A 16,605-nucleotide genomic window follows, 5' to 3' on the forward strand; every position below is an offset into this window, starting at 1 on the left:
AGCAAATTCAGGGATTTCCCTGGTGGTCCAAAATACTGGGCCACCGTGCTCCCAATGCAAAGGGCTCGGGTGTATCACTGATCAGGGAACTAAGACCCCACGTGTGGTGAAGCAGAAAAGAAAAAAAAAAAAGTGCATCCACTCAAAGATTTGACCTGATAAACATTATCTTGCTGCTCTTCAATCACAGGGAGACAGAAGCCTGAGGGTCATTCTGTGAGCTCCAACACCGGTGATGGACCACAGTGAAGACTTCATAGACAGGAAGACAGAGATACTAGGCAGCCTTGAATCATGTGGCCAAGATGCTGTCTCTCTTTCCCTCAGAAAACACATTTTTCCTGCCTCTATACTCACCAATTGTATTCCTATCCAACCCACCTGTTATATCAATGTGGTATTTCTCACTGCACATTACAAGGCATGATTATTTTTTAGTGGTGTGACACCTGAGATCTACTTGAAAAGGAGATTTACAAAACTTCATTTTCTGCAAGTCATTTCCTGCAGTAGTAGAAGTGTGTACAAAGTGGCCTCTTGAACTCAGATAAACATTATTATTATTTTTTTTATTTCAATATGTTTGGTTTAATGGCAATACTATCTGCCCAAGGATTTGAAATTATCTCTGAGAAGATTGTGCAAGGTGATTCCCCACCAGTTTCAGTCCGATAGTAAGATTATGCACAATCACTTCGTTCTGTACATTCATCTTTATTCAATGAAAATTCACTCTAAGATGCCACATGTTTTCATTATGTGTCTTTATTACTGAAGATCTGCAAATGGTTGTGCTTACACAGCTTCATGTCCTCAGATCAAAACATGGCGTCTCCACCTCCTAGTCAGCCTCATACTACAATAAAAAAGATGATTCAAAGTTTCTCTTTAAGCTGGAAGGATAGATTTATCAGTCATTGAGATGGGAAGGGTGGTGGTGCTGTAGATGTAGGAGGTTAGAAGGAAATATCTAAAATTCGCTTTTGAACATATTTTATCTTAGAATCTATCAAACACCCAATTGAGGCAGACTGTAGGCATTTGAATGTAGGACTCTGATACTCTGATTTTTTTAAATGATTTTATTTATTTACTTATTTTTGGCTGTGCTGGGTCTTCACTGCTGTGTGGGCTTTTCTCTAGTTGTGATGAGTAGGGGCTACTCTCTAGTTGAGGTGCGCAGGCTTCTCATTGCAGTGGCTTCTCTTGTTGGTGTGCATAGGCCCAACAGTTGTGGTGTACAGGCTTAGTTGCTCCATGGGCATGTGGAGTATTCCCAGATTGGGGATCAAACCCATGTCTCCTTCACTGGCAGGTGGATTCTTTTTTTATTTTTTTGGGCAGGCGGATTCTTACCATTCCAGAGCCTCCAGGGAAGTCCTGACTTTTGGCAAAAAGAGTGAGATGTTTTATTCTTGATGGGCTGATTTTTTAAGAATGATCAGAGCTATGCAATCCAGACTCCCCAAGAGAAGAAATTAATGTACAGAAATAATGCCAAGTAAAATGTCTCATACCTGATTCTTACAGCTACAGGTGAGTCTAATGTTTTAGAAAAAATAAACAGAAAGCAGGATATCTGGGAAATATTAAAAGATTGTCTGGAGTTATAAAAAGATGTTCCTTTTTCTTAAGGTGGAATAAACATGTGGTACCTACCATTCACATTCCTGATCTCCAAAAGGTAGATTTCAGATAAGAGATTTCAAATCAGGCTGCACCCTTGCTAGCTCTTTTCCTTTCCTTGTACTCTGTCATTAAACTTCTCATATTAAGTTCCCCTAGATAAATCATATGTCGTTAACTCTGTGTCAGGTTCTTCTTCTGCAAAACCCAATGTTAGGCAGAACACGTTTGGTCAAAACCTAAGATATCAATCATGTGAATTATGTCAGTGATATTAGGTTTCTCTTCCATAAGAATATAAGCAAAGGCCAGGAAAACTGCCTTAAATGTATAACTGCAGAATCAGACTAAATCTGGCCCTGCCCTGTTTCTAACAAGATACTGAGTTGTTTTTCAAAGACACAACAAAACTACAAGTCATGCAGTCAAACCATGCACTAAGATTTCAACCTCAAACAACACTCAGGATCAGAATTTGTCCCCTGTCCCTACTTTTAATTTTCTTTTTCTTTTTTATAGTGTGTTTGACTGGTTTTGGTATCAGGGCAATAATGAATGACATTGTAGAATAAATTTCAGTGTGTTTCATCCTCTTTAGTTTTTTGGGACAGTTTGAGAAGAAGTCATATTAGCTCTTCTTTATATGTTTAGTAGAACTCCTCTGTGAAGCAGTCCAGTCCTGGACTTTAGTTTCCTGGGATTTTTTTTTTTTTTTTTTTTTCCTTAAAGAACCAGAATATATATTCAAGTGTGCATGGAACATTCTCTAGCATAGACTACACACTACCTCACAAAACAAGCCTCAACAAATTTGAGAGGACAGAAATTTAAAGCATCTTTTCTGAGCATAATAGTATAAACTCAGAAAATCAATCACAGAAACAAAAATGAGGGGAAAAAAAAATTACATGGAAACTAAGCAAAATGCTGCTTAAAAACCTATGGGTCGATGATGAAATCAGACAGGGAATCAGAAAATATCTCAAGAAAAATGACAATGAAAACACAGCCTTATAAAACTCTATTGGATTCAGCAAAAGCAGTTCTAAGAGGGAAGTTCATAGTGATATAGGCCTTCCTCCAGAAACAAACAAAATGTCAAAAGATCAACCTAACCAACCACCTAAAACAATTTAAAAAAAAAAGAGCAAAACCCAAAGTCAGCAGAAGGAAGAAAATTATAAATGTAAAAGAAATAAACAGGTGTTTTTTGTGTGTTTTTTTTTTTTTTTAAAGACAAAGATTCATAAGACCAGGAGATAATTTTTTTGAAAGGATAAACAAAATAAAAAACCTCTAGTCAGGCTCACCAAAAAGAAAAGAGAGACAACCCAGATAAACAAAATAAGAAATCAAAGAGGAGAAGTAACAACTGATACTATAGAAAAACAAACAAAAAATCTTAAGAAAATACTATGAACAATCATAAGCCAATAAATTCAACAACCTAGAAGAAATGGACAAGTTTCTAGAAACATACAGCAAAAAGCAGGGTGAGAGTTAGCAAGTATATCCACAGTTGTGCAAATGAACACGAAATGTGTGTTTTCATCTTATTATCTATTTCAAGACCTTGATACCTGTCGGTGTTTCAGACATGTTTCTAGGAATATGGAATGTATTAATGTACAACATGTAAACACATATTTTCCTACTGGAACTTACTCTGTATTTGTTAGAAAATACAATAAGCAGCTCATCTATGACATTAAGTTGCATAGTATAATGGATGGTGATGGGTCCTAAGGAAGTTAAGAAGGGCAGCAAACGGATGATGAAAAAATCAGGAGTTCATGATGGGTTGAGGCACTGAACTGAGTGTTGGTATTTGGACTTCTAATGAAGATGGAAACTGAGGGTGTATTTTAGGTGGTTTATTTCATCTTTTCCAATTGCTGCAGTCATTATTTTGTCTTACTGAATGAAACTGGAACTCCAGGATGACACTAGAACCCACTGTCCTCCTTTTATTCTAATGGGGATATTTTAACAATGTTCAAAGTTACAGTCTTTCTAATAGCTTTATGTAGATGTTATTTATAAGATTAAGGAAGATCACTACTAGGGAGTTCCCTGGTGGCCTAGTGGTTAGGACTTTCACTGCTGTGTCCTGGGTTCAAGCCCTGGTTGGGGAACTGAGATTTCACAAGCGGTCCAAAAAAAAAAAAAAAAAAACCAAGGGAAAAAACAAAGCACAAAAACAAGAATGACCACTTCTACCCTTACTTTGATATCTAAGTGTAATAGGTATGAACAATCTACAAATTGAGGACTTCTCCATTCAGTATCATCACATGTAGAAAATACCTGGAAATGTTTAAGATTTACAAAGGGAAAACTAAAAAACACTGCTAACAAAACTAAAGATCTAAATAAAAAGATACATTATGTTTATAGGTTGGGAAACAGTCTTTCTTCTATGTGTGTGTGTGCTTAGTTGCCAGTCATGTTTGACTCTTTGTGACCCCCATGGACTGTAGCCCAAAATGCTCCTCTGTCCATGGGATTTCCCAGACAAGAATAGTGGAGAGGGTTGCAATTTCCTACTCCGGAGGATATTCCCAACCCAGGGATGGAACCCAAGTCTCTTAGGTCCCCTGCATTGACAGGCAGATTCTTTACCACTGCATCACCATATTGAAGATTAAATGCAATCCCAATCAAAATTCTAGCGGGAATTTTTGTTATGCACAAATTGAAAAGTGGATTCTAAACTTCATACGGGGGAATTCCCTGGCAATGCAGTGGTTAGAACTCTGCACTTCCATTGCCAAGGGTACAGGTTCAATTCCTGCTCAGAGAACTAAGATTCCATACGCTAAGCAGCCAAACAAACGTCATATGGAAAGGCAAAGGACAAAGAATGGCCATAATAACTTGGATAAAGAAAGTCCAAGAAAAAAAAAAAAAGAAAGTCCAAGGAGTGCACAACCTTGAGATCAAGACATATTATTGTTAAAAGTAAATTATTCAACACATGAAAGTACTGGCATAAATAAAGTGGATAAATGCAACTGAAGAGAAAGTCCAGAAATAGACATATACATACATGATTGACCTTCCATGAAAATACTAAAGCAATTTAAGAAATAAGCTATACTATTTTAAATCAATATCACTGCAGCAATTGGGTACCCATATTTTTTAAAAAATAACTTTCCAAATCAACTGAGGATGGCTTATTAATATCATTAAGAAACCTAAATTTAAAAGTTACAGAAGGAAATATAGGAAAAATTCTGTCTTTAAATTTGGGAAACATTTCTTATTTACAATACCAAAGGAATAATCAGTAAAAGAATAAATAGACAAACTACACTAAAATTAAAGTGTTTTGGGAATTCTCAGGTGGTACAGTGGTTAGCACTCTGTGCTCCCACTGCTGGAGGCACAGGTGTGATCCTTGGTTGGGGAACTAAGATCCCTCATGCCCAGCAGCATGGCCAAAAAAAATAAACTCTTTCTCTGGAAATGTGACTGAACTGAGATGACCAAGTCTGGAGGAATACTGGTAAATATTTCCAGTAGAGTACCTTAATCAATAATCCATGAAGAAACATCAAGTCAGTAATTAAGAGGGCAAATCATATGAACAGCAATTTCAATAATGATATATGGGTGGAAATTAACACATTGAAAATGACTCAGCATCATGACAATAGGAAAATGCTACTTCAAATCGCTGGATACAGCTATGACATCACAGAAATGAGAAAGCCCAAACACACCAAGTGTTGGCAAGAATGGAAAGAACAGAAACTTGGATTTTAGTGCTTCTGGTGAGACTGTAAAAAGATTTAACCACTTTAGAAAAGGTTGAGTGACCCCACGCAAGTTGTACATCCACCTACTCTACAACACAGGAGTTGTGCTACCAGATGTTAACTTGAATGAAGGCAAGCCTAAGTTCAGAAGGGCACTTCCCAAGTGTGAACTTTCCTGTTTTTTATGAACTTGGAGCTGCCTACAAAGAACTATGCTCATGAGGCTTTCATCTAGTATGGATTCTCTGGTGGACAACAAGACTTGTTTTGTAAGTGAAGGGCTTCCCACATTCACTGCATTTAAAAGGCTTTACTCCAGTGTGGACTTTTTGGTGTTGAACAAGTGTAGCCTTGCGCATGAAGGCTTTCTCACATTTGTTACACTTATAGGGTCTTTCTCCAGTGTGGGTTCTCTGGTGCTCATCGAGTTTAACTTTGCCATTGAGAGCTTTCCCACATTCAGTGCACTGGTAATGCCTTTGTGCAGTGTGAATATTCTCATGTCTGTTGAGGGCGAAACTGGTTGTAAACAATTTTCCACATTTGTTACACCCATAAGCCTTCTCCAAAGTATGAATTCTCTTATGCACAACAAGACTTCCTTTGTAGACATAGGCTTTCCCACATTCACTGCACATAAAAGGTTTTTCTCCAGTGTGGACTCGCTGGTGATAAAGCAGCCTTATTTTGAAGATGAAAGACTTACCACATTTGCTACACCCATAAGGCTTTTCTCCAGTATGGATCCTCTGGTGAGCAAGAAGGTTATTTCTGTACAGGAAGCACTTCCCACACTCACTGCACTTATGAGGATTCTCTCCAGTGTGGATTTTTTGATGCTGGACAAGTGAATCCTTGCGGGCGAAGGCTTTCCCACATTCAGTACACTCATAGGGTCTTTTTCCAGTGTGGGTTCTCTGGTGTTCAAAAAGTTTATATTTGTGGACAAAGACTTTCCCACAGTTACAGCACTCATAAGGCCTTTCTCCTGTGTGAACTTTACGATGGTGAATAAGACTGGAGCTCTGTCTAAAGAACTTCCCGCAGTCACTGCACAAATAAGGTTTTTCTCCAGTGTGAACTCTCCAGTGCTCCGTGAATTTGTACTTCTTACTGAAGGCTTTGCCACATACACTGCACTTGTAATGTCCTTGCCCAGAGTGAGAGACCTCTCTCCTCTGCCTGCTTCTGTATGGATGCTGTCCATCGTGGGAAGAATAGTGCTGGAGAAAGGCCAGGCTGCCAAGGAAAGTCTTCTCAATCTCTCCGCACCTGAACACAGTGTCAGCCAGGTACAGATCATCTTTCTCTACCAGGGCACACATACTGGAAGCGAGAGTCTTCAAGACAGAAGGGTCTGGCTGTGGATTCCTGTCTCGTGTCACTTGCTCTACAGAAACACACTGTTTAGAAATGGCCTTCTCAGCTTCTCCTCCCTGCCAACAACCTGAAAGGAAAACAAAAAGTACTGATAAAGTGTGTGGAGACTTTTGTGGGACAGGAACCCATTACAGATTTCTGTATGACACATCAGAGAGTAAGTCCATGGCAAACGATTCAAACAAGGGAGGCGGACAGGTGGCAGAAGGGGTTACTGTGAATACTAGGCCTCTGTGATCGGAGAATAGGAAAAAAAACAGGATGCCGGGATATGGTGCTGTGCTGAGAGGCCTGGAACTACCTACCCACTCTTTGGCTAGTGGTATACAGCAGGATTTCAGGGTGGTGACAAGTGTACTAGGTAGAATGTGTCCCACTTCAGGAAAATGCATTCACGCCCGACTACTCGGTGTTCGAGGACTATGTAAGTACTTGCACCTCCTAAGATACATTAAGAATGGACTACTGGTACTGTCCTTCTAGATTTCAAAAATATATATATACACATTAATATGATATTTATTTTTCTCTTTCTGACTTATTTCACTCTGTGTAATAGGCTCCAGGTTCATTCACCTCATTAGAACTAATTCAAATATGTTCCTTTTTATAGGTGAGTAGTATTGCATTGTATGTATGTACCACAACTTCCTTATCCATTCATCTGCCAGTGGACATATAGGTTGTTACACATGCTAGCTATTGTAAACAGTGCAGGGCAGCAAAAGAGACAGAGACATAAACAGCAGACATTGGGAAACAGTGGAATAAGGAGAGAGTGGGATGACTTGAAAGAACAGCATTGAAACCTATACATTACCATATGTAAAACAGATAGCCAATGGAAGTTTGCTATATGACACAGGGAACCCAAAGTTGGTGCTCTGCGACGACCTGGAGGGATGGGGTGGGGAGGAAGGTGGGAGGGGCGTTCAGGAAGGAGTGGATATATGCATGCCTACTGCTGATTCATGTTGATTTATGGCAGAGGCTATCACACTATTGTAAAGTAATATCCTCCAATTAAAATTAGAAGAGAATCAACGACTGGGACTTCCGCAATGATCCAGTGGTAAAGAATCCACCATCCAGTGCCAGGGTGAGGGGGGTGGGTTCTATCCCTGGTTGGGGAACTAAGGTCCCACATGCCACCAGTGTGGCAAAAACAAGCGAACAAACAAAAAAACTAGCAAAAAAAGAACAGACTGCTATTGGAGAAGATTGCAGGCGGAGAGGGAAAGGAGAGATGCAGGTGACAGTGAGGTAGAAAAGGACAGGGGTATGAACTCACAGTAGAAATAGACAAAAGGGGGAAGTGTCAAAATGGGGAAGATAGAAATGAGGTACAGCCAGGATAAGCTAAAGACTAACACAGTCATGGAGGAAGGACCTGTCCCTGCAGGATTAGAACTCGTCAGTGACATCACGCCTTCCTACAGCTCCTGCTCGCCAGGTCCTGGATCCTGTCAACCCTCTTTCTATGACCAGACAGGTGTCTACCTCGTCAGGCACCCAGGGCCGCCTCCGCCCATCAGCTCAGGATGGGTGAGGGTGGAACCTACCAGAGCAAAGGCTTGAGGGCAAACTGGGCAGTCAAAGACACCAGCCCAGAGTGACCCAAACAATGACAGACTTTGGGAAAAATATTTATTATTAGAAGAACCTCGAGGAGAGTCTTGAAAAAATAATCTAGTGTTGACCACAAATGCTGACCACATAAGTGTCTGTAATCACTGAGGCAAGTGTTGCACAAAAAAGCGTTAGAACCTGTGACACAGATCTTCCACAGAGCAGAACAGTCAATACACCAAGTAGTCGCAGAGCAAAGTGGAAGCGGAAGTGGAGAGACATGCAACAAGCCTCCAAGGCCAAACCTTTCTGTGAAAGGCTTCGGGGCATGTGACACAGAGTCAACACCCACAAGTGGGGGGACGCAGCTCAAATGCCAAGAAACCAGGGAAGGAAGCAGTGTCCATGACCCAGGCTGGGAAGGCTGGAGTGGGCCATGCAGAGAGAAGGGCCGAGCCCAGCACAGGCGGTGTGTGCGGACGCAGTTCTTACCCAGGGAGGCTACCAGGGACAGGTTCTCCAGCATGACGTCATAGTACAGGAGTCTCTGAGCCTCGCCGAGGAGCCCCCACTCCTCCTGGGAGAAGGACACTGCCACGTCCTCAAAGGTCACATGGCCCTGTCAGGAGGGGGACACATGAGTTCACAGCGGCCTCTGTAACTAAAGCACCCTCCCCACCCTCCAGCCTTCATGGCACAACACCGTGACCTGAGGGCCTGGAATCTGACATTGTCCACCTGCTCAGGAGCATCTTCACACCTGGACCCTGCCCCCACCTGATCTTCAGATGTGTGTCTAGTTGTAGACCTGACACCTCCAGTGAGACACCCCTGCCACATCTCAGACTCAGCACGAGGATACATAATTCGGACAGTCCTCCTGCTCATCACTCCTACTTTTTGTTGGCTGCACCAGCTCTTATTTGTGGCATGTGGGATCCAGTTCCCTGACCAGGGATCGAGCCCTGGGCCCCCTACATGGGGAGCGCAGAGTCTTAGCCCCTGGACCACCAAGGAAGTCCCATCACTCCTACTTCTCACTTCCCGACTCAGACACAGTGTCCCTACTCTCACCTAAAGGCAAACGTCGTGGTGTCATGTCAGACGACTGTCCCTGACCCTGCACAGCAGAGAAGCACCCAGCTCCTCAGCCCCCCACCCCAGGAGAGGCTGCGCTCTGTCTATCCACCCACGTCCTGGGTCCTGCAGTGTCCTGGACACACCCGACTTGGTCTCACCTCCAGGCACATGGACAGGCTGGCTCCAGTCCCGGGAACATCTCACCACCTCATCTTCTCCACTGGACACATGAGACCACCTCAGTACCACTATCAAAACTGAGGAGGGGGTTCATGGGAATCCCTGAGTTTGTAGGCAAGTGGGACAGAAGTACTGGTAGCCTGGAAACCAGAGACCAGAACTGGCCTCTCTAAAGAGGGTCCTGTGCCTGAGGTGACCCCAGGGCCAGAACTGAGGCCCAAGAACCCCAGGACAACTGTGTCTCCCGTATCTGTGTGTCAGGACCAGGGGTGGGATGACATCTGGGGAGGTACTGTCCAGGGACCATAAAGGTTGCTGCTACCATGGGCGCCTGTGAAAAGAGGGAGGATCTGAGATCAAGGTGATCATGGTGAGGATGGAAAGGTGGAGCTGTGTCCTCCCTTCCCTTCCCTGAAGATGAGTCACCTCAGGTTGACCTCTGACCTCAGAGCTATAACCTGACCACTCAGATAGCCTTCAACAAAGATTCAACTTCCTTCAGTTTCAGTGTCTTTATGTGTAAAATGGCAACATTTATGGTGCCTATCTCATGCTGCTACTGTAGGCATCAAATGCATGATTAGTGTATGTCTGGTGCTATCACTGAGCTATTACAGAACAGAGGATTAACATGTTCATAAATGTTTTTGAAAATATGATACTTCTTACATGTCTTTTAAGTCATTATATAAATGTGACATTTAGTCAACACGTTGAAGTTTCTGTGATTCCTTCTATGATTTCCCATCTGACACCAAATATATGATATCTTTTCTAGCACCAACGATCAGATTCTATGATACAAACTGGGTGCCCTACATTAATCGTATTCTGGCATCCAGAGGTTAGGGACAAAATTTAAAGGTTTAAGGGCTCAGTCTCACCGGACTATCCCTTTCTAGAGAGGCCAATTCTGACCTCTGGTTCCCAGGCTACCAATATTTCTGTCCCACTTGCCTACCAATTAAGGGATTCCCATGAACCCCTCCTCAGTTTTGATAATTTGATAAAATGACCTATGAAAATAAAGAAAACACTTTTCTTTCCTTTGGTTCATTGTAATGGATACAACTTAGAAACAGCCCAATGGAAGAGATGGTAGGTGGGGAAGGTGGGGGGTGAAGGGAAGCGAGGGGTTTCCAGGTCCTTTCAGTACATGACACCAGCCTAGGACTTCCACCACTTCAATGTGTTCACCAATCTGAAGGAAACTTCATCTCATTTTTCAGCAGTTTTTATACCTAATCTAGTTTCCTTCTGATCCTTGGGAAGCCCCAGGGTGGGGGTGGGGGTTTAAACTAATTGCTTGGTTTTTCTGGTGACTGGTACCATGCTGAGGCTACCTAGGAGACCCACCCTAAGTCACCTCATCATAAAAACTCCTGTGTGAAAAGGGGCTACTTGTGAATAACAAGTCCTAACTCCTAGGAAATTCCAAGAGGTTCAGAGATCTATGTGAAGAGCCCAAGACAAAAACTATGTTAAATATATTATGTAAGATTATACGCTGACGTAGATCATCATTTTCAGTAGTTATTACTTGCTTACACAGATTAACTTGTTAAATCTATACATTTTTAACCTTGTGGTTTCCTGTGAGACCTGAGGCGTCTGTCCTTTGAGCCTGAGCTTGACCCACTGGTCAGTATGGCCCCATTCTTCTGGCTCCACAGGAACAGACAGTTGGCTGAGTGTTCACAGCAGTCAGTGTACACAGCCGCCCCGCTCCTTTTCCATCTCCACCCCAGACAAGGCTCCTTACTGCTTATACCCTGCTGCCCCCAGAAAGCTCTGGAGCCACAGGACCCTCCCATCGGGCAGCCTCAGAAAGTCCCACTCTCTCTGCTCTCCGGCCTCAGCCTCTCTCTCATCTCAGGTCCCCTTTCACAGAAAAGTGACAAGACCTTCCCTCCTAAACTTGAGACCCAGATGAAGCTGCAGTCCAGGACTCAGGCTGTCACCACACGGACACCTTCAGCCAGTGACCTCCTCCCTCAGTGCCAAACTATACATCTCGGCAACCCCCGAGTGACCTCAACTTTCGAGTCTAAGAAACAGCACATCCCTAATTCAACCTTTACTATCTCCCTAAAGCCGACTTCTCGTATCAGTGTGGTCTCAGGTCTTACAGATGCTCAGCCAAAAGAAAACCTTTACTGTCCTTTACTCAGAGCCACATTTACTGCGCCAGGAAATCCTGCCAATTAGCTTTAAGGTTTTATAATACAATTATTTATATTCCATATATAATTCCATATTCCAGAAATAATATAATTAATGCCTATATTTTAATATTCATTATATTATTTATTTCATTTATTAAAAATTAATAAACACACAACATTGTTAATTGTTTATATCTCAATACAAAATAAAAAGTTTGGAAAAAATTAATAAACAGAAACCTCAATTAGGGTTGGCCTGCTGGAGGCAGAAGCCCTCACTGACCTGAGACAATAATGGTATTCAAAAGAAAGAAGAGTCTCTTCTTTCCTGGAAAGGACTCAGACAATGAAAAGCCATGGACTCGTTGGTGGCTACAGCCCATCTAACTTCCTTCTTTAATCTCCATAAAGTGTTAGCTCAGGACTGTTGTATTGCCCTTGAATTTAAAGTTCTTTCTTCACAGAGAAAGAGTTTAGAGACAAAGTAGAGAGGTTAAGAAAGTAAAGTGAGAGTCTATTTAAGAAAGGTTATGCTTTCAGCGGGAGAGGAGCGATAGGTGAAAACCTGGCTTCCCAGGTTTCTCAGGCAAGGCAGTTATAAGCGGGATAGAAATGAAGAGGTGGAAAGCTCACGAGGAAGGAGAAGTCTGGGGGTCAGATTTCTTGATTTTAATCCAAGGAGAGAAGGGATTTTTGTCCTTACTTAGCTTCAATCAGAAGTATTATGACGTCCGTGCCCGATGGGTACTTTTCATCTGTCTGGCAAATCTTAATGTATTGAGGACATCGTGAACAAAAGTTACCTTTGGACACAGGAGATTCCCACCTTTCACCTCCTTCCTTTGTCTGCTACCCAGACACTTACCACCCAAGATCTGTGCTTTCCTGTCAGTCTGGAGGTTCCTGCTTTCCTCTGCCTTCGGATCCGTGCCATTTGCAAGACGCAGGCCCCTCTGCCCCCACTTCTCTGCTCATACCTAGCGACCTGCCTGCTGCAATAGCCGCGCACCCCAACTGCAAATCCCTGAGGCTCCTGAGCGGGGAGACATCTTCACAAAAGAAACGGGGGCAGTCGAATTGTTTCACGTCGGCAACTTCCAAAGTCACTAGAGTCGTCCGGAAACCACCCAACTCTCTGGAGTCTAACGCAGAAGCCTCTCCCAGGCCTCCCTGTCTCCACCTCATCACCCCCTCCGCAGTCAGTTTTCCTCTGAAATACTTTAAAACTCGAGCATCTTCCTGATTGTTCACAGCCCTCCAAGGTTCCCAGAATGCGGACTGTCGGCCCAGCTGACCCAGACGGTTGACTCCTCCTTAATGTCCTGTCCCTGCAGAGAGGACTCCAACCCCACGTTTCCCTAATGCTCCGGTTCGTGTGCGCCCATCAGGATCGGCACGTGCCGCGCCCACGGCCTTTAACACTCCAAACTTATCACACAGCGTGTCAGAAAGGGGGCCGCCACACACGCACGCCTGAAGTTCTGCACTCAGGGGCCTTAACCGCGGTGCCCTGAGCAGGTGACCCTCATGGGGGCTTGAGGATCCGGGGACGAACAGTTACCTGGGCCGGGTCCTGCCGCGCGTAGGTTGCCATAGGACCCATTCGGTGCAGCAGGGAAAACCTGGGCCAAAAATCCCGAAAGCGGTTCCGCGACCCGCTCACTCCGGTGCAGTGTGGACCGCGCCCCTCGCGATCTTTTCAGTTTCTTTAAGCTCGGCTCCACCCAGTGATTTAGAGCACCGGGTCCTGCAGACAGCAGCAAAAACGGTCAAACAACCATCAGAAAGACGCCAGAAGTCCCGCCTCCTCCTACTTCACATTCCCGGAAAAGCCCCAGTTTGGGGGCTTCATTGATGCGGAGTACAAGGCCGCGCACAGACTTCTGGACAATGTAGTTCCCCTGCCTCCAGGAATTGCTGTGTGCACCAGACCCACCCCCAACCTGCAGGGCACTAATGGGCCAAGTCTGGCCGGAAGAACCACTTAAAAAAACATCAAAACAGACCCAGCAAAGCCTGTATGTATAATCTTTTAAAAATTCTGATCTAGCTCTCATTTCTCAACATAAAATATGATACAAGATTAGAAAAAAGGCATTCCAGTTGTGTAAAGACTGAGTAGCCAGAGTCGTTGTTTTTGTTTTTTATGAAAATCTTGGAAGCATTTGCAAGTAAGGAAATAAGATTTTGGAATAAAAAAGGCAATTCTGTATTATTGTCTAAAAAAAAAAAAAGTACATGAAACTAGATAACAGAACTCTATAGTGGATACTGTCTGCCTAAATAAACTTAAGAGGCAATAATCAACCACATCTACTTGGGATCAAAGAACTGCAACACGGTGCACATTAAAGTATCACGGCTTCCCAGGTGGTGCAGTGGTAAAGAATCTGCCTGCCAGTGAAGGAGATTCAAGAGACTCGGGTTCGATCCCTGGGTCGGGAAGATTCCCTGGAGGAGGAAATGGCCACCCACTCATGTTCTCATCTGGGAAATCCCATGGAAAAAGGAGCCTGGTGCGCTACTCCCTGGGGTCCCAAAGAGTGGAGGGGACTGAGCATGCAAACACATTAAAGTATCAATAGCAATTAAAAAAAATGTTGTCTAGGGAATAAAAGGAGCTTTTAAAGACAAAAACAGGTTCGCATTCCAAAGGATTTTAATTGGAGTCGGAGGCAGAAGCTAGTCTTGGAAGAACAGGATTGAGTGCTATGGCTATCACTAGAGGGAGGTAACCCGTGTGATAAGTTGCAGACATTCTTGCAGAGTCCTTGGAATATTTGCATGTTGGTCCAGATCAAAAATTCATAGTTTCACAAGAGGGGGAGGTACAGGAGGCCCACAATTAAAAGCCTCCTATGGAGAAGGAAATGGCAACCCACTCCAGTATTCTTGCCTGGAAAAGTCCATGGACAGAGGAGCCTGGCGGACTGCAGTCCATGGGGTTACATGATTGAGAACGCATGCATGAGGGTGGAGGGAGATGGGTTGGTAGCAACAAACTGGTAGAACTAAAAAAAAAAAAAAAAAAGCTTCCTAACTCCAGGTTAAAAACTCCTTGACATAAATGACGCCACTTTATTTCACATTTCTGAACATTACTGATTTGTCATGCCTTACAGGAGTTTTCAAAGCAAATATAAATGTGTTCACAGTATACACAAACTATATGAAAATAGCAGGCTTTTAAAAAAAAATTGAAACAAGAAAACACTTAAGATACTGAGCTATCTATAAATTTTTAAAGTTAATATATAAATAGTAAGTAAATTCAGTAAGTACTACAAATTAACGAGGAAAAGATTGAAAATCTTCAGAAGGCAAAATTCTTGTATGCCATTTGAGATCAGAATTACAAAATGCATGAACATTTTTTTTTAAATTATTTTATTTTTCATTAGGAAAAGGAACAGGCAACCAATCAGATTGATGAGACCTAAGTAAGTCTGACATTATCTAATGTTGGTAACACTAGAGAAATTAATAAATATCATAAACCTTCATTAGGTTATCTATTAAAATTATTTTGCAAAAGCATTTGGTACTACATAGCTCAGGTGGTAAAGAATCTGCCTGCAACACAGGGGACCCCGGGTGGGGAAGATCCCCTGGAGAAGGGATAGTCTACCAACTCCAGTATTCTTAGGCTTGCCCTTGTGGCTCAGCTAGTAAAGAATCTGTCCGCAATGCAGGAGACCTAGATTCAATCCCTGGGTTGGGAAGATCCCCTGGAGAAGGGAATGGTTACCCATTCCAGTATTCTGGCCTGGAGAATTTCACCGACTGTATAGTCCATGGGGTCTCAAAGAGTCAGATGCGACTTTCACTTTCACTACACTGTTACTTTAAACCTTTGTTCCTTTGTGCAAAAACTTCTATTGATATATGCACTGCATAAACCAGTGTATAAATCAGAAAACATGTCAGATATTTCTAAGTAGCATTGCTATTCCTGTCAAAGGATTGAAAAAAGCACAGAAAGAAAAATTTCAAGAATGGAATGTAAAATTAAGTTTGAAAATTCAGACCATATAAATCAATACAAATAGAGTCCTTGCGGGGAAAGGAAATTTGCAGGATAAAACCATTAATATCTTTTGTACCACAGCTAAGTGCACAAAATATGATATTGACATGAAAATGAGACAAACCAGCCAACATGAAGGAAACCCCAATGGACTTAAATCTGGGAAATTTTGAGTTTCAAAACAAATGACAGTGCTGGACTTTAACCTGCTTAATAATAACTTAAATATTTAAAAATCCACTGATATTGATACAAATTAATGGACAACTCACTTGGGAAGCTGAATTTCAAAGTAGAATGCTAACTAATATGGAAAATTGAAGGAAGACTTCCCTGGTGATCCAGTGGCTAATACTCTGCGCTCCCAATGCAGGGTCTCTGGGTTCAATCCCTGGTCAAGGAACTAGATTCCATATGCTGCATGCCACAACTAAGACCCAGTGCAGTCAAACAAATAAATAAGAAAACTGATGGAATCTGAAAATCATCAGTGGTGGCTAAAACTAAGGGATGAAATATTCATATGGATCAGTATATTTACACAGTTTCAAAATATCTTCTGAATATTTACTGGAAAGGAAAATAGTAATTCTAAAGTCAAGAACACAAACTTAAATAAGTGCCTAAAATGAACATAAACATTGAGAAGCATGGACATCACATGCCTCCTGATAAGAAGTACTGTGAAATATAAAATATCACTCCTGTGGGTTTCTCTGTTAAATAATACAGAGGTGAAATACAATCATTAGGGAGCATCAGAAAAATAAAAGGAAATTGTACAAAATAAGTGACTTATATTTGTCCAGATAGT

At 42.4% G+C, this 16,605-nt stretch overlaps 1 protein-coding gene across 3 annotated transcripts; it reads right to left on the reverse strand.

Moving 5' to 3' along the window:
* Nucleotides 1–2,086: 2,086 nt before the first annotated feature.
* On the reverse strand, nt 2,087–13,500 carry LOC133054982 (zinc finger protein OZF-like). Of its 3 annotated transcripts, none has more exons than XM_061140436.1 (3): nt 13,326–13,500; nt 8,832–8,958; nt 2,087–6,837 (listed from the first exon to the last, which is right to left on the reverse strand). In XM_061140436.1, the coding sequence occupies exons 1-3, from the start codon at nt 13,365–13,367 to the stop codon at nt 5,618–5,620; spliced, it is 1,389 nt and encodes a 462-aa protein (XP_060996419.1). In that variant the 5' UTR covers nt 13,368–13,500; the 3' UTR covers nt 2,087–5,617. The 3 variants fall into 3 exon arrangements, with proteins under 3 accessions (XP_060996419.1, XP_060996418.1, XP_060996420.1); XM_061140435.1 differs by lacking the exon at nt 13,326–13,500 and adding an exon at nt 12,630–13,310; XM_061140437.1 differs by lacking the exon at nt 13,326–13,500 and adding an exon at nt 9,578–10,566.
* Between the last annotated feature and the right edge of the window lie 3,105 nt (nt 13,501–16,605).

The sequence above is a fragment of the Dama dama genome, chromosome 4 (genome assembly GCF_033118175.1).
Source record: "Dama dama isolate Ldn47 chromosome 4, ASM3311817v1, whole genome shotgun sequence".
NCBI classification, from domain to species: domain Eukaryota; kingdom Metazoa; phylum Chordata; class Mammalia; order Artiodactyla; family Cervidae; genus Dama; species Dama dama.